Source organism: Harmonia axyridis, chromosome 7, assembly GCF_914767665.1.
Source record: "Harmonia axyridis chromosome 7, icHarAxyr1.1, whole genome shotgun sequence".
NCBI classification, from domain to species: domain Eukaryota; kingdom Metazoa; phylum Arthropoda; class Insecta; order Coleoptera; family Coccinellidae; genus Harmonia; species Harmonia axyridis.
In genome coordinates, this window is record NC_059507.1 from 33565336 (window position 1) to 33584536 (window position 19201).

General features: G+C 35.7%; 1 protein-coding gene across 1 annotated transcript in view; it reads right to left on the bottom strand.

Annotated features, from left to right (window-relative positions):
- Window positions 1-19201, bottom strand: part of LOC123685230 (cadherin-related tumor suppressor) — a 263888-nt gene that overhangs the window by 22720 nt on the left and 221967 nt on the right. The window contains exons 4-5 of the mRNA XM_045624851.1: window positions 14163-14364; window positions 3645-3832 (exon numbers count right to left, since the gene is read on the bottom strand). Of these exons, the coding sequence (XP_045480807.1) occupies window positions 3645-3832; window positions 14163-14364 (390 nt within the window). The remainder of the gene's footprint in view (window positions 1-3644; window positions 3833-14162; window positions 14365-19201) is intronic.

A 19201-nucleotide genomic window follows, 5' to 3' on the forward strand; every position in this document is an offset into this window, starting at 1 on the left:
ATGAAATAATCATTTCTTGTATCGTATGAACGTGTCTTTCTGAACTTTGTGACGTATTGCTGCTGTTTGAACAAATTTAAGGCATTGGAATATATAAAGAACAAGTATTTGAATTGGTTAGGATTGCAAATGTAAATATGGGATCCATTGGTACTCGTATGATCGAAATCAATTGTGACACCTGAACGATAAGATAAGACAATGTCTACTGGGCCCATAAGCTGTTAAATGGAAAGTAAAAGTGTTTCTTTTATACCCCAAAGATTAAAGAATCCAATAATGGCTTGACGCACCCACACTATACAGAATGTTTCTCTGAAACCTGGCAACGCGGAATTGACCAATAGACCCGAGCAAAAATGTCCCCTTTTTCGAATGTGGTGATTGTGGTTCAGAGCGCGTCGACTGAGTTAATGTTTCCCGTCTACAAACACGAGGGAATAAATCGATTTGACATTTTTGCCCGTGTGGCGTGTATGTGTCGATGAACAGTTTGCCTTTTTGACGCGTCGGTTAATGTACCGCTCCTCTGCTCAATTTTCCGAGCTCTGGGAGCGCCTATGGTATTACTTGCAGACTCACCACAAATACCGTTAACGATAAATCAACTCTTTTCAAGAGAGTTGTGCGGGATTGAGGAACACGGACGAAAGGACTTCCTTCTGGCGAATTCCTCAGAGGTTGAAGAGAATAATTCACTTGTGCAGTGTAGGAAGCAAGGTGTTAGGTAAGGTGGTTCACTGAACGATTGCAGTTCAGTATATTTGATTGAATCGGCTTTTACTGGATCGATATTTACTGACTTATTCGAAAGAAATTGAGAATGAACAGCATTATGTCAAGAAATACTGGGATTTGTTTCATGTGCCCAAACTTGGATCTTATTAGGTGTACAACTTTGCTTCCGCTGTTTTGCAATAGATGACTATAGCGGTAAGTGGTAGTCGAAATAAATAGATTGTAATTGTCATACAATAAGCTGAGGTATTTTTAATCATAACGCCATCGCAATATTAGTCGATTTGTGTCTGCATCATAAAGTTATTCTTGATTGAACATGTCAGTTTACAAGCCAAATTCTCGTCATTTGTGGGAGCTTTTAATTTTCTGCTTTAATATCAAGAAATCTGCGGCTGAGGCTCATCGAATGCTCTCAAATACCTACGGTGAGGCCGCTATTAGTGGAGGAACTTGCCGATAGTGGTTTCAATGCTTCAAGAACGGTGATTTTGTCGTCAAAGACCAGCGGTGGAAGAGAGAAGGTTTTCGAAGATGGAGAATTGGCGGCATTACTCGATCAATACTCGTGTCAAACGCAACAAGAATTGGCAGGATCATTGGAAGGGGCGCAAGAAGCGATTTCAGACCGCCTGAAAGTCATGGGAATGATTCAGAAACATGGAAATTGGGTGCCGTACGAGTTGAAGTCGAGAGATGTTGAACGGCGTTTGTTTAATAATAATAATAATAATAAGTTTATTCGAAAATTTCAAATTTGAGTAAGCAATGTTTTTTACATGTCAAGTATAATTTGGTAAAAGATATTCTCGAATAAACAAGTATCCACTAAGGCAGAGCCTGTGCGTGGGCGAGTTACCCATTCTAAAACACCTATAAACACCTGTACAGGACACTTCAAAATGGGTTTACTTGTGAACAGCTGCTTGCACGGCAAAGACGGAAGGGATTTTTGCATCGCATGGTGAATAGGGAAAAAAAAGGGTTTATTACGATAATCCCAAGCGCAGAAAATCATAGGGATATCCTGGCCATGCTTCCACGTCGACGGCCAAACCGAATATTCACGGTCCAAGGTCATGCTCAGTATTTGGTGGGACAGCTCTGCTAAGTATAATATGAGTTGTTGAAACCGATTGGAACAATCACAGTCGATCGTTATCGAACGCAATTAATGCGTTTGAGCCGAGCATTGAAAGCCAAACGGCCGCAATACAACGAGAAACATGATAAAGTGATTTTGAAGCATGACAATTCTATTATTCCATGATTGAAATATCTGGAATCCTTATGAAAAGTGGGAAACTTCAGAAGAATCGACTAATAATATGAACGACCGTTGAAACATTCAGATATTTAGTCGAACAATCGATTAATACTTGTTTAACCACTGTTCGAATCTTCATAATTATATTCCAATAATTCTTCTTCAAATTGAAGACCCTCAATTCCGATCTCGCCGTCCATGTCGACCCTTACGATGACTCGCGCAGAATGCGTTTAAACGCGGCTATAGTACAAGGTACCTCCGTGTGCCGTTCTCGCCGAACATGCCGGACCCAGGACCGTAATTTTCAGGTGAATATTAAGAGTTCATTCATCACGAACGGTAGCTCCTCGAACTTACCGACAACGAGTTCGGGTATTTATGTATTTATCGAGAGAAGACCGTGTGTAAATAAACTAGGTGCTATGTCATTACGGGACCTCGTTCGGCCACAGAGTTGGAGTGTTTGCTTTGTCATTAAGGTGGGATCTTACCAGCCTCCTGGATGGGGCATTCCGTAGTATACGACGAGACCAGGAAGTTGAATTTGTCTTCTGGACTTGTGATGGATAATTCTTATAATAATCTTTCAGAAAATTCTTTCTGTTTCCTTCTCCAGATACGTGCATCCGCATCCTGATCAATGGCATTCGATGAATTGAAAAAATTATGGAGTCTTTGAAAATTCCGGTAGCGTATCATGAATTGAAGCGTGCAAAATCATTGCACGGGTTGTGTCAAAGATCGTCCTAAAATTGGTAGAAAGCCAATTGCTGTTATACCTATACTTGCGTTCGAAGAAAATCCTCATACTAGTTCGAAAAATGTCGCACTGAATAATGATTTACATCATTCCACAGTCCTTAGACTTTATATAAAGCGGAGCTGCAACCTTATAAAGTACATCTGGTGTAAGAATAGCATTCTGCGAGACTTTGATGAATATGAACAACAGAAATGCAGATTTTTTAGGCAATGTACTTTTTCTGATGAATCCTCTTTTTTCTTGAACGGTCACGTAAATCGCCAAACTTATCGATACTGGTCAAGAGAAAATCTGCATTGGATGGAGGAGTGCCAAACTCAGTACCCAGAAAAGATAAATGTTTGGGCTGGAATTATAAACAACCAAATAGTAGGGCCCTACTTTTTGGAGGCACCCTGAATAGACACAATTTCTTCAGGAATTCCTTTTAGCAGAGATTCATGGTTTCAACAAGATGGGGCGCCCCCACATTTTGCTGTTGACGTTCGAGCCTATTCAGATAATGTTAAAAAAAAGATAATAGATAAAAAAAAAAATTTTTTTTCCTTATTTCAAGAACCATCTATATTTCCAACGAAATACCTGAAACTTTTTGTTTACATGAAAGATACCAGAAAAAAAAACCGAAATTCGTATTATAGAGGATATGGAAATAAAAACCATAAATCGAGAAGAAAGAGTATCAAAATAAAAAGTTAGACTTGTTACATCATAATAAAATATTGTTCATACTCATATTTCCGAGTATAGTTCTTAAAATCAATAATGAGAATGAAAAATTGATCAAGAACTGATTATTATCACATCTTTCATGAAGAGTGATTCATGCGATTGTTTTTTTCCCAGATAAACATACACATATCATCAACTCACCTGTACAGTTGAAGATAGTCGCTCTTGGGGATCAGAAGCCTGATCAGTAGCAGTAACTACCAGATTGTAGAGAGCCTGTTCTTCACGATCCAAATTCTTGTTAACCAAAATTTCGCCGCTGGGCAATATTTTAAAATCTCCTTTGTCATCTCCGGCTGTTATCGAGTACACTATTCGTCCGTTATTTCCTGCAACAACAAAGTATGTTTGTATTGATTTATAAATTGTTTTTAGATAATGAATGTCGTTTGTGCTTAGACAAGCTTAAAATGCATTCAGATGCAAAAATGAAAACAATCATGAAAATTATGAAATGGCGGGTGTTTTTTTTCGAGGTATATAACTTTAAGTTGGCATTATTGTTCAAGATGGCGACCGATTTAACAGCTGTCAAGTGATTTATTCTCAGTTTGGTTTGGCAATTCATAATGAATAGATTCACGCCTGAACAACGCTTGCAATCAGTGCAATTTTATTTCGAAAATAATGGTTCTGTGCGGAGTACGTATCGCGCACTACGTCCATTTTATTTTGTTTAGCGATGAAGCGCACTTCTGGTTGAATGGCTACTTGGAGTGAAGCTAATCCTCAAGTGTATGTCGCAACACCGTCACATCCAGAAAAACTGACTGTTTGGTGCGCTTTATGGGCTGGTGGAATCATTGGTCCGTATTTCTTCAAAAAAGATGATGGCCAGAACGTTACAGTCAATGGTGATCGGTATAGAGCCATGATTACTAACTTTTTCATTCCTGAATTGGACAATCATGATGTCCAGGAGCTGTGGTTCCAACAAGACGGCGCAACATGTCACACAACTCGTACCTCAATCGATTTATTGAAACACACGTTTGGTGACCGCCTAATTTCACGTTTTGGACCTGTGAATTGGCCTCCAAGATCTTGTGATTTAACACCGCTAGACTACTTTCTGTGGGGCTATGTAAAGTCATTGGTCTATGCGGATAAGCCACAAACCCTTGACCATTTGGAAGACAACATTCGCCGTGTTATTGCCGATAAACGGCCACAAATATTGGAAAAGTCATCGAAAATTGGACGTCCAGATTGGACTACATCCGAGCCAGCCGTGGCAGTCATATGCCAGAAATCATATTTAAAATGTAATGCCACAAGATTATCTTGCGGATAAATAAAATTCATGTCAATCGAATAATCCATCGTTGTTTTATTGCAATTTAAAGTTCTATAGCTCTAAAAAAAACACCCTTTAGATAGGGTGATCTTCAATCGATGCAAAGGGAGAGCCGTTTTTTACGTTTTTTTTTTTGCATTTTTTTACTGTTGCAGTTTGAATGACATCAGATAACATCAGGGCAATTCTTTAAAGCTTTATTGTATAGAGGATGGACCAAACAGTCTGAGGCTGTGGTGTGCAATATTAGGATTGTCAGTTTCAGTTGGCTTACTTGAATCGAATAAATAATTAGCTCTCATTCTTTCGATGTCATGTGTTAGGAAAGCTTGCATAGTCCTGCATTTTTCCCAGGATACGCACGATTAAATTCAAAATCAATACACACATTAAGTACTTCGTCGACGCAAGCTTACAAGCACAGTACACCTCGTACTCAAACTCGAAAAAAATCCTAGATAATAGAACAATTATATATAGGGAGAACAATCTGAAAGGAACAGTGTGTTGAGAATATTTAATAGCACACTGAGACGACAACAATCGAATAACGGATATGCCTTACGTTGCCTTGATAATTGGTTCACGCACTGACGTCTCATTGTCCTCCAGTAATGCATAATTGTTCAGCTATCGAATCGTTGTTTTTGTACCAATAAATCGGACAATTACGTAAATATCTCGAACAATGGTTGGTACAAATTGGACGTGGTTGGTGAACATGTGTTTACCTTCGGAAGACATTGAGGCTGCTCTATACGTAGGTACTTACACACAGAAGGCCTTCTAGCAACCTGCGATAACAGATGAGCTGATTCGAACTCAAAACGTTAGGTGTGTGAAAACTTTAATATTTTTGCGCGCTCATTTCGAATGAATATTAGCATTATTTGCTGAACCACCTTGAAATTTCGGGGATAAGTTGAAGATGCGCATACACTGATTAAGTACGTTAATAAATTTGCTTAATGATTTCAGAGTTATAGACATTTGAAATTTCGTCTCCCCAATAATGCGCAAAGATATCAACATACTGCAACTTGGTAGTTAGTTGAACACTAGTAGGTATGCGCTGGTGGATATAGACTACCTGGCCGATAGAATCATAGATCAACCTAGCCTATAGAGCTCAGGGTAATAAAGATAGATAAAGAGAGCATATGTCATTTTCAGTAAGCAAATTTTGTCTCCAACATGAACTATCAAATTTGACATGAAGCGCGCGTAAATGAAAATATATCAGTGATACGATATTTCATTCAATTCTCGAGTTTCTCCACAAAGAACGCACTTCTCATGTCCCATAGTGAATCAACGTTTCATATTGACTCAAAATAAATTGAAATAAATAACTAAATATATTAGAAATTCAGAAAACAAACTTCGAGCGCGCCAAACGACGTGAAACAACCGATGACACTAGGAGAGCAAAAATTGCCAAACCTTGATTGTCAGCAGGTAGATACAGAAAATAATAAATATTCTATTTTTATAATTCGACAATTAGAAAAAATAACGGATTCCGAATATTCAAATTTGCATATTCAATAGAGAATAAATATATTTCATTCAATATAATATACATTCATAACGATATAGTCAAATTGTGAATTTGAAAATATATCACAATCCGATAACGTGATCTAACCATGTTGGGAACTTGTAAAAATTGAGTATACTCCCTCTATCTATGTTCATTCTTCTATTGTAGTATCAAGAGATAAATCTTCCAAATATTGTTATTTATCATTGGTCTATAAGTGATACTCTTCTCATTCAAACAGAACATATTTCTCTTAAACAACAGACGCATATTTTTAAAAACGTTGATAGAGTGCGTATCACCAAAATGGAATGAAAGAATTGTATACTTCAAACGCTTATCTCCAACCGAAACTGGATTCACATATCAAATTTCCATAAAAATTGGATATAAATTGAAGAAGTTGAGAGTATTTAAATTATTAGTGGTCATACAAAGTTTCTCGAAAATTGATTTTTTTAATGGAAAAGCGCACACAGGGCACAGATGTTGAGTAGTAAGCTTTCTTGAGCATTTTTCTCATAAGAGGATACAAAGTTAGCAAATTACGTTATGCTGTATGAAAGCTGAAGTTTGAAATCCGAAACTACCCCAAAATTGCAAATTCTCTAGATCTTCCGTTCTCGAGTTATCGTGTTCACGAACTGAAAGAATGGACCTAAAGGGTAGACTACACACATCATGACAAAATGAGAGTGATATGCATCTCTTCAGAATTCGATCAGTAAAATTCATCCAACTATTTCTAAATCAGAACCCAAAGCTTCTAATTTAACGTTAGTGCTTCTCTAGAATTTTTTGGTGAGTGAAAGCACTCAATACAATAAAGTTTATTCTCCTTTCCACTCTATGCTTACCCATGGGTATATTGAATAATCCATTGAAATTCTGATTTTCCTCACTTATAGTTTCACATTAATTTTGAATTATATCCATTTATGTGAGATATGACAAAATAATAAATCCATATGTATCTAAATTTTTTCCTATGAAATCATCCAGAACAGAAGACAGTTCTCCATGCGAGACGATACTTTAGTCGATCAGAATGAATATTTATTCTCGAGGAATTCATTGTTTCTCAGAAATGCAGCTCTGCCGCTTTATTTGTATTAGCTACGTAGTCTCAACGGATGCGTTGTCTGTCAATGTCAAATTTCTTGGTACTCATTCCGCAACCAAGTGGCATATGGGGCAGTCTTATTTATAGTATGACTTTTTGCCATATAAAGACCGCAATATGGGCAATAACAAACAATATATCAAATACTTAGTTGAACCATCTTTAATTAGTTGCTTTAATGTCATATAACATTGGGAAAGAGATGGAATAAACGTCAGGCAAAAAGTTGATTGCCACATATAGAGAAGTAGTTTTTATACGTGAAAGTAGGCTTGGAATTCCAAAGAAATTCATAACAACCGCCTACTTGTACACAAAGACGAGTCAGAGGAAAATATGAAGTTGCTTTCAGGATGAATGATACTTTGTATCGTTGCAGATTTGAAAAATTAAACTCAAGTTGGAAACACCTCATTTCAAAGTGATCGTTCCCTAAACAGATTGTTTGTTATATCATTTCATGACAATATCTGAAATACTCTAATTTTGAAGGGAAAATGCTTTCCAACAATGAAGTTCGACAGACTGATGATGAATTCTCAGTCAAACTCAAGAATGTCTGTCGTAAACACTATAATTCCCAAATGAAAATACTTTGATCTTGAAATTTTCATGGTAGGATCTGATCTCGCAATTAAATGTGCATAATCCAACCCGAAATTTCATAAATATGGCATATTCAATCATAATTTAGATTTGGATGTGAAATAACAATTTTCGATTTTGTGCCAAATTTCCAGCTGATAACGTCATCAAAAGCATAGAAAATTCAAGAAGGAAATCGAAAAATAACCGAATATTTCTATGAAAATAGATAGATATAAAATAACAATTTATTATGCCAAATTTTGTGCTGATCGCGTCTTCAATAACCAAATGCAAATTTTCATCCCGATGATATCGGCAGTTTTGAAATTACTAGGAAAATTTTCTGACAATTCTAACAACCAATCAAAATTTGTCATTTTGTGTCATATGGCACAATTAAACCCAATCATGTCAACATTACATTGATAATGCAATTATCAATCACTATGACAACAAGATTGAGTTTGACAACTTCATTCCAAATAAATTTCAAAATGTCACGTTTCGGCAATGCGTATGTTCAAAGTATAAATGCGCTAATCAAAGAAAAATTCTCGGGGATTAACAAATGCCTAAAATTGCCTATCAATACTCTCAAATAAATCCCGCTATTTTGCAAATTGTCTTGTGAACAAGAATTTTTCGATTTGGTTCTTCCTATTGGCTGAAAAGTCCACGTTCCACTGTGAGGGCGATTTTGGTTACACTCATTGGCTACATCTATCACTTCTTAATTACTTTTTAATGATTCGCATGGTTTATGACTATTGCATCTGACCAAGCGTTTTTTTGGACTAGTTCAATTGACTTTGGATATACTAAAACAGCTCGAAGCCAAAGGCTTGCAACGAACTTTCGATTGTCATTAAATTATCTCGCCTATCATCAATGTCCTAGATACTGAAAACCAAATTTCGAACTGAATCTGGACCTACAATTATGACAGATGAAGTCCAAGCCGCTATTAACACGCTTAAAGACGGAAAGGCTACGGGACCAGACGGGGTGAATTCAGAATTCTTCAAACTCCTTGATGATGAGTCTGTAAAATTCTTAACACGCATTTTTAATACCGTCTACAATACAGGAAACATCCCAAAAGAATGGCTCATGTCTGAATTCCTAATATTACCAAAAAAACAGGGTGCCAAAGCGTGTGGTGACTATAGAACTATTAGCCTTATGAGCCATATGCTGAAGCTGTTTCTTAAGATCATTCACCGAAGAATCTACAAGGTATGTGAAGAAAGGGTGACGAATACACAATTTGGATTTATGAAGGGTGTCGGCACAAGGGATGCCCTATTTTGTCTGCAAGTATTGTTCCAACGCTGTAGAGATATGAATTGTAATATATTCGCTTGTTTTATCGATTATGAGAAAGCGTTCGACAGGGTGCAGCATGAGAAGATGATGGCAGTTCTGAGAAACACAGGAATGGATGACAAAGATCTAAGAATTATCAGGAACCTTTACTGGAACCAAACAGCGACGGTAAAGATCAATGTGGAGGAACAAACCAACGAACTCAATAATCTTTGAGGCGTTAGACAAGGCTGCATCCTTTCACCGCTTATATTCAATCTCTACTCAGAAGAAGTTTTCAAAGAAGCCTTTGATAGTGCCGACATGGGAATCCTTCTGAACGGGGAACGATTGAACAACATTCGATATGCAGACGATACTGTGATATTTGCTGACAACATGAACAGCTTGCAGCAGCTAATCAACCGGATAAATGACGTTAACAATCAATACGGCTTAAAAATTAACATCAACAAAACTAAGTTCATGGTGATTAGTAAGGAAACAGGTGGGAGGTACAACCTGATAATTAATAATAAACCTATAGAGAGGGTAACACAGTTCTCCTACCTAGGTACCATGATAAATGAGGATTGGGATCATTCACAGGAGATTAGAATTCGAATAGAGAAGGCAAGGGCCGCGTTCAATCAGATGGCTAAGGTATTTAAGCGTCATAGTCTGAACATAGGCATTAAAATCAGACTACTCCGATGCTACATCTTCTCAATTCTTTTTTACGGAATGGAATCATGGACACTAACAGAAGCAACGGAGAGAAGACTCGAGGCTTTCGAAATGTGGCTCTATAGGCGGATATTGAGGATCTCATGGATGGATAAAGTGACCAACAAATCAGTACTGGAACGAATGAACAAAAGCCTGGAAGTAATGAACACCATCAAGAAAAGAAAACTGGAATACCTAGGACATATTATGAGAAATGATAATAAATATGGCCTCTTAAAATCCGTTCTCCAAGGGAAAGTCTATGATAAGAGAGGACCAGGAAGAAGACGTATATCATGGCTTAAAAATTTAAGGACATGGTTCTCGAAAACTACTACCGAGTTATTCATAGCGGCCGTGAATAAAGTTATCATATCCAGGATGATCGCCAATATTCGGAACGAATAGGCACCCGAAGAAGAAGAAGAAATTTCGAACGTCAAAATTTACGCAACCTCTTGTCAGATTATGCCCTTAGCAGAATAACTATGGTTTTAGTCTTTTAGTGATTCAAATCAACCTAAAAAGTTTCAAGTTACTAATTCGACCTCGAACCTAATAGTTTTATACCATTTCCAGCACAAAATTTCAAATCTACAGACGTGGCGACTAAATGACAGTTATCTGTTCCGTGAACGAGCGCTCAAAAATCCGACAACACAAGCCCAATTGTAAGTGAATCATTATCCTCGCTTTTAATTTCTATCTCGTTTTCCCACAGTGTCACGCCGTTAAAAACGGGTCCGAACATAAATGGAGCCCTCATCTGTAACCAAGGAAAACCATAACCAATTTCAAACATCATTTTGACATATGAATAACATTAAGAAGTTGGCCGAACAGACTGGGACGATTAAAATAAATTAGTTGCTCGCGATGTATAAGAGTCTGTTACCAGATTAAATTCCGAGAATTTCCTTGGACTTTTGTTAATGGAACACTTTTGTGTTGGATCTGATAATAATAATAAAAATTCCCGAAAAGGCATGTTCTCTATTTCGTCTTTTCGGCTTGCATTTCGTTTTAATTTGGATGGGATATTTTGTAGCGTCCTCGCTTTTTTCGAACTGGTTTTCGGAAAAGTCGACCCCAGGAATTTCTTGTGATTCCAGAATAAACGAATTCTTCATAATATGAATTGTCCAGTTCACTGGAGGAAGTCGGTTATAGTACCTTTCGATTTTCCATTTCAACAATTTTCATTTTCAACAATTTTTTCCGTTGTTGAAAAACATTCCCCAAATTTTGTTGGAGGAGTTACTCCAATAGCAAAAAAGGGAATGTTACTGTCAAGGGGTATTGCTAATATGTGTAAAATACTTGTGTGTTCACCGATTAGATTTTGTTTAAGATAATTTTGGCGATTTGGCTCGACATAGGTCCCAATTCTGTTTTTTTCTTCAAGTTGGCGCTATTCAAGAATTGGCCAATCGACGGTATCATGTCAAAATCTCCATTTGTTCTGTCAGAAGTTGATCGACGTATGATTCAATCCTCAGAGTAATAGACATAGATGAAGGGAGCATATGTCATTTTCAGTAAGCAAATTTATTCCTCAACATCTGTCAAATTTGACATGAAGCGCGCGGAAATGAAAAAAAATCAGGGATACGATATTTCACTCAATTAGCGAGTTTCTCCATGAAGAACGCACTTCTTATGTCCCATAGTGAACCAACTTTTCATATTAACTCAAAATACTTTGGAATGAATACCTAAATTGTATATCAGAAATTTAGAACACAAACTTCAAACGCGCCAAACGTCGTGAAAAACAGATTACACTAGGAGAGCAATAGTAGCCAAACCTTGGATTTCAGCAGGTAGATACAGAAAATAATGAATATTCTGAATGCTATAAATTCGACAATCGTTGATGGCATACTTTCCCCTTCACGGTGATATTAATTTTTTTTTAATGTGGAAATGAAACCTCCTATTGGAAAATCCCTTCTGTAAATTTCTTCATTGCAACAACATCCACAAAGAATCATCAAATTTTGATGGGACCTGCTACTCTGAAGGAAAACACACCTAAAAAAAATCAACGTTCAACATACCAAGATCAGCCAAGTGACTAAGAATTTGAACGTCCTAAGTAATTTATAAAGTTATACATCCTATTGATTGAGCATAGAGCAGAAAACAAAAATGATTTCATCAAAGATACTGCAAATCAAAAAGACTTTCATAATCTCCCATTATCTAATCTGCAAAACAATAACATCCATATTTATAACGCATGCAGGCCAGCGAGCATGATCCTATATTTCCTGTGGTTCTGACAGCCAGGTCGTGATAACTTCAATCTCAGATTTTGATCTTTGATTGCAACTAATTCCACTGCGATGATTTCCCATGCAAATCCAAATAGACCAAAAGCAGAATGTCCTATGTCTTTCTGTCCGCCTGACCCCTGAGGCCTTTGTGCATTGTCCCTGATGACACGGTATTACAGAACATTGTTGGTTCACGGCACGGTATAAGGAAAATGTAACCTTGTAATCTCCAGAGTGCGATCGCAGAACACTCCTTTCTTGCTCTCTGACGATTGACATGAACCCGTAGAAAAAAGTGGAAACGCTAACGTTTAACAATTGTCCAAAAAGACAGTACTCCTCGAACACCTACCTTTTGTTCGTTATAACTTATTCAGCGAGACAAGTTTTGCAAGGGCGTTTGTCTCAACACACAAATGCTTCACTCGTGTTTTGCGTTTTTTTTCGCTATGATGTAAATTAGATGAAGCGTCAACATGCTGATTTCAACATACAGCTGTTCAGACAGAACTGAGTTAGACAAGTTTTCTCTTTTTTGCGTGACTTTTGGAACATGAGATCGAAGAGAAAAGTGTACATCGAACATAAGAAATAAAAGGATGAAAACATCAATTGAAAAGGGAGACAATTATGGAAACACTCTGTTAGGAAATTGATGGTAAATTTGCATCTAGAAAGCGCAATTAACAAAACAACTTTGAAACTATTTGAGGTATAGCGAAACTAAGCGATAGAATGTATTGTTTCAGAATGGACTAGTTTTCATTTTTTTGTTAAGGATTAATTCTAAAAATTTAAGTAAAATGAAACCAAAATGTGGAAGAATCATTGAAATATCTCTTGAAATGAAAAAGTTATGGGACTTTCAAGTTGCGCTTGGAAGAATAATTTCATAGTACGCAGCGTCTAGTGTGTAACGTCACGCCACTTACACGAGGCGACTGGTATTCGCAGAGTGTTTACGAATTCATTGGTGTACAATCACTTGTGCCGTTCGTGTCGTGTTTTGTTCGTTACACGATGGCTGAAATAAAAAAAAAATCCTACAAATATTGTATTGTGCCTATGTGTGCAAGCACGACAATTAAAAACCCCAATAAATTGTTTTTTCATATACCAAATGACATGAATCAAAGGAAGAAGTGGTGCAAATTAATGAGGCGTGACTTAATTGGACCTAAAACTACTACATTTATGTGTGTGAAGATCATTTTGATGTAAGTACCTATCAGTACTAGCTGTCTATTTCTGATAATAAAAATACTAAGGTGTAAGTTGGTTTGAAATAAGTTATTGAATAAAAATAACTTCGTCTTTTCACGAAGCCTTCTTCCATTATGGTGACATAAAAACAAAACTCGATTTAAAACTACACTGTACACCAAACGGCGCGAGAGCCTTGGCGCGGCTAAGTATTTAAACGTAATTTATGGTGTAGCGATTACAGGCAAGTGGCGTGACGTCACAGACGAGTCGGAGACCAAAGACGTACCGCGCTAAAATACTTAAATTTAAATAATCTATATCTCAGTCATTTATTGATGGATTTTCAAAATTTTTTCACTGATTTATCAGTTTTGCTCTATATCTTAATTCTATCGTGTCAAATATAGTATTATCAACATCACTAAACTAGTCCATTGTAGTATTTTATAAATGCACCACTCTATAATTTTCGAAACTTTTCCTTACTAGGTACCTAATATGAAGGATGAAAGGTATATAAAAGATAAGATTTGATGATCTAAAAATATTCTCAATGGGCCGAAAATTTTTTGCAGTAACTGTAACTTACCAGAATCAGAGTCTGTAGCACTGACGGTAAGGACTGCAGAAGAGATGGAGGCGTTCTCATAGATCTCCTTGCTGTAGGACATTGGATCAAAAACTGGAGCATTGTCATTCAAATCTATCACATTGCAGTAAACTGTCAACGTACTAGACAAGGAAGGATAACCAGCATCTTGAGCCTGAACCACGAGGATATAATGTTGCACCTAAAAAAAATAAGAATAGTATTAACTATATGGTTTATTTTGTGAAACTTCAGACAAAGCTACTCAACAAAGTATGATACAGTTGTCAGTAATTAAATTATTTTAGAAATTCACGCCAGAATCAACTCAAACACCAATTTAATATTTAAGAATTGGAAATATTAAGTCTGAATCAATCTTATTTTATGATTTAACAATCATGATAATATGGTTTTCTCTATTTCAGTATCGTAATGTGTTCATTTCAGGTCTGTTGTTTATATCGACAATGAAATCATGTTTCTGATATACAGGGTGTCCCGTAAAGACCACGTCAAACCGAGGGAGAATGTAGATCAAAGGATAACCCACCTGCTATGACAAAATTCCTATAATAAAGGTCTTACCGTTTTCGAGATTTTTTTTTTTTTGAAAATAATGAATTTTTGCCCCTTTCAATAGTTTTGCCCTTACGGTTGGTACAATTTTACATCTTTCTGGTTAATTTTTTCAGTAAAATATTGCTGAAGAATGATTTTAACGTTTACATTAAAAACATTCTCCGAAAATTTTAAAGGGGGGCTATGAGAAATATTTTTATTGGAAATTTTGGTAGTGGATTATTTTGTTCATAAAGTTTAGCCCATCGTTGTGGAAAAAAAATGCACCGAGCTACTGCTGCACATCACACCAATAAATTGTCTATTTTATAGTGATTTCAAAGAGGTATCACACAAGTCATTTGTTACCCAAAGAAAAAAGATATGGCTGTTTTTATCCAAATGGGTACGTTTCTGGCAAAATCAAGTTTGTCAATTCTGTTAAGAAATCTTCGATGTTGCATTACTTAGTGAACAATGGCAATTGTTTACGTGCAAAAATATTACTCGCATAATTATTCACCTCAACGAAATTCAATTTTGCCGGCAAATTTTGGAAAACATCATGCAGATCCAGATTTTTTTAATAAGATCATTTGGAGCGACGAGTCTTCCTGTACCGAAGATGTTTATCAAATACATGATTGATATTGTTGTCATCCAGAAGTCATTATCAAACTTTTTGCCAGAGGACTGTTTCACAGAGACTGTCAGTCGGCTTTCTTAACCCATTCGATAGAGTTGAAAAATTAATCTTCGAAAAAAAATTCCTCTCATTGAATTATATGGATGGCTTCATATGGATTTCTCAGTTTCCGACCAATGTGCTGCTTCCAGAACGGTATCACGTCCATCATTGAGGATCTTTTGCGACCGTAATAAATATTGAAATTGTTCATTAGTAGAGAGTTCACATCCAGAAAGACTTGAAATATGACCAAGCGCAAATAAAGTTGACTATGTGACAAACCCGGCACAAAAACTCGTCAACATTTCTATCTATGTACTGCTAATATGAGTGAATAGAAATACCCGATACAGAGACAAGATTATATTTATGACCGTTTTCTAGATTTCGCCTTTTTTAGAACGTCGCCGTCTCCGCGTTAGTGGCACATCTTTCATCTCCTGTATCCTATTGCTACCAGAAGCAAATTGCAATTATGATGTAGGCTGATCTTAGATAAAAGACTAATACATACGTAGCTAACTGCTCGAATAGGTTATGATTGGGAGCAGAATTCTAATGGTACTTTGAGTAGTGGATTTAACAACTGTATGTTTCTTTTTCCTCACTTGAACCTTCTGAAGAAATCCTTTTTAAATTTTTTTATACTATATTGTTTTGTTGTATTATTGAATAATCTCTAAGCTTCCCGCTACATGTGAGGAATTCTAGCCTAGAAATTTTCTTCGATATTATATGTGGATAGACTTCATACAATTTAATAAAACGATAGGAACTGTGGACTAAATCAATGCTATTTTCTTTCTGATTTCGTTGAATGAGAAATTACTTTCAGACTAAGTGATATGAAACTGAAATCCATTCCGTAGAATTAATATAACCCAAAATTCGCCATTGTGTAGAATGTTGTTAACATTTAATTCTTTTTCATGTGATGTTAATATTTTCAATGTTCAACTCCATGAATTGAAGAGAATTTTAAAATTAAAGTTGCCCTTTGTTTTTCAGTATGCTGATCATTTTCAGATAATGTTATGTTTAATTTTCAGTTTATAGTTATTGCATAGCTTGAATTTTGTTTTCATTATTTCAATATCTTGTATGATATATTAATTGTCAAACTGTGAATGCTGTATTGGGGTTTACCTGTTTGTATTCCTATTTGTCTTGAATAAATAAATAAAATAAAACTATGTTGTCATCAATGTTGGATTGTGCGATACTGATGAGCTCCAAACCGATCTATCGCTACTCACCTTCGATGACAACAAGTTTTCCGGTGTTTAACTATTTGGATATGATAACGTCTCCAGTTCCAATTAAAGTAGCTCTTGTTTTTTTGTTACTAAGTATCACAACATATTACTATAATTAAATTTATCATTACCTTATTAAAAACTGAGCCGCCATGGCTTCGTTTATTTATTTACCTAAAAAGCTCTCGTTCAGATCGGATGAAGCTACTTTCTTACGGAGGAGAGATGAAGACACCAAGATTGAACATCCGGTCTCTAGAATGTACCAGAAAATGGAAAAACCGTTCACACGTTGAGATGAAATCGAGCCTAGCTCGCGTCCCATAGATTATCACAATATATACCGCTAATACATATATTAAATTACGTGTTATCTTGTTTTTGTACCGAGCGTAATTAGTTTATATTAATTTTACAACGGATTAATTGAAGTTATGCATCTTACCGAAGTTATTACGCCAATAAAAACGTTGAATTATAAGTTACAATTAGTTTTGAATTGATGGACGGATAGGTTGTACAACGATGAATTAATCTGGATTATCGGCGTTGAGATATCGTGGAAACAATTACCATGTAAGATCCTCAGATAGAGCATATTAACATTTTAGCGTTGTGGTAATTGAGGTGATTTATGAAGTGGTTATATCGATCGAGAAAATCGCGATAGGTTGTCGGAAAACGGTGCTGATATCGGATAATCGAAATTGAATAGTTCGATTGATTCATTAAATAGAGTTTGAACACGAACTAACAACTGGAGATTCCTTGTTTTGTAATGGAATGTTTTATATCCACTATTTTTCTCGTCTCAATTTGTATCAAATACAAACGCTCAATTTTGAATTAGAAATGGTATCTAGATAGAAAAACTGTATGACAGCACCTGTCTGCAGTTTTTTCGAGTTTACCCATAGAGTAATAAACATAGCTAGAGGGAGTATACGCAATTTTTACATGTCCCCAACATGGTTAGATTACGTTGTCGGATTGTGATATATTTTCAAATCCACAATTTTACTATACGTTATGAATGTAGATATATTATATTGAATGTAATATATTTATTTGAGTGATTCCCTATTAAATATGCAAATTTGAATATTTGGAATCCGATATTTTTCCTAATTGTCGAATTTATAATAAGCAGAATATCTATTATTTTCTGTATCTACATACCTGCTAAAGTTCAAAGTTTGGCAACTTGAAGTTTATTTTTTGAATTTCTAATATATTTAGGTATTTATACCAATATATTTTGAGTTTATATGAAACGTTGATTCACTATGGGACATAAGAAGTGCGTTGTGGAGAAACGCGCGCTTCATGTCAAATTTGACAGTTCATGTTGGGGACAAAATTTGCTGACTGAAAATGACATATGGTCTCTCTTTCTATGTTTATCAACCTGATATGACAACCAAATGAAAATAGAAACTTTATTTTTTCACGAATCACATCAACGAAACACTGCCAAATGTTATAAAGCTCTGCTACAGAAAACCTTGTATAATTTAATCTTGAATTATTGCATTCTTATTGATACATACTTCACAGTGGAATGGTATTCTTCCTGATAAATTTCAAATTTAACTTGACAATAAATTGATATTATCAACGTCTTCAATAATTTTGATTCATATATTATGTATTGACCTTTAATAATTCAAATACTTTCTCTAGTACATTTTAGAAGAATGTCGATCAAATGGAAGGATAACACGTATAACCTAAGCCTATGCACATATAATGTCAAAAATTCTTTATGTATGCAAATAAAATAAATTACATTTATCTCATTTATAGTGATTACAGGCTAATTCCTTCAAAACATATTGTAAGTATCTTGTTAGAATCTACCTTCACACAAAGGTTCCGTCATATTTTATTACATTTATCGACTTAAATGTAACAGCAATTCATGATCACGACCATACCGATTGTCATCCAGTTATAATTTTCTATGTTTCGCCTCAAAAACTGCATTCTTCTCTGCCTACCTATATCTTTCAAAGTAATGGTAATGTTTGATCACAGAATCAGGTTCACCTTGCTATCTCAGCATTACTATGGAAGCAGATCGAATTCTTCAATCCTTTTGGAATATAATATATAATTCACGTACCGAACAATAAAGCAATTTACGTAAACGTATAAGGTTTTTTATAGCTTATTGCGATATTATTCAACGAAGTTATATCACGAACCGATACATATTTTCTTAATATAAAATAAAGCAGCGTTGAACGGGGTCATTACCTGGATGGATGACCAAAAACTAGTGTCATAACTCTGTCAAATGTCAAAAATTTCATTATACCGATATAACCTTTGCTTCCCATGTCCCTAAACCGCGATACACGATAGGTGTTTCTTCACTAGGACCACATTGTTATTTTGCAAATCAGTTTGCAAAAAGTGGTAGACAAAATGCGACAGCCAGACAATACAGGAACAGGTTTTGGGAGACTGCGTCTACTTTTTACAGGAAAATTTTGCGACACGGGTATACTTGTACCTTGACTTCTGCTCCA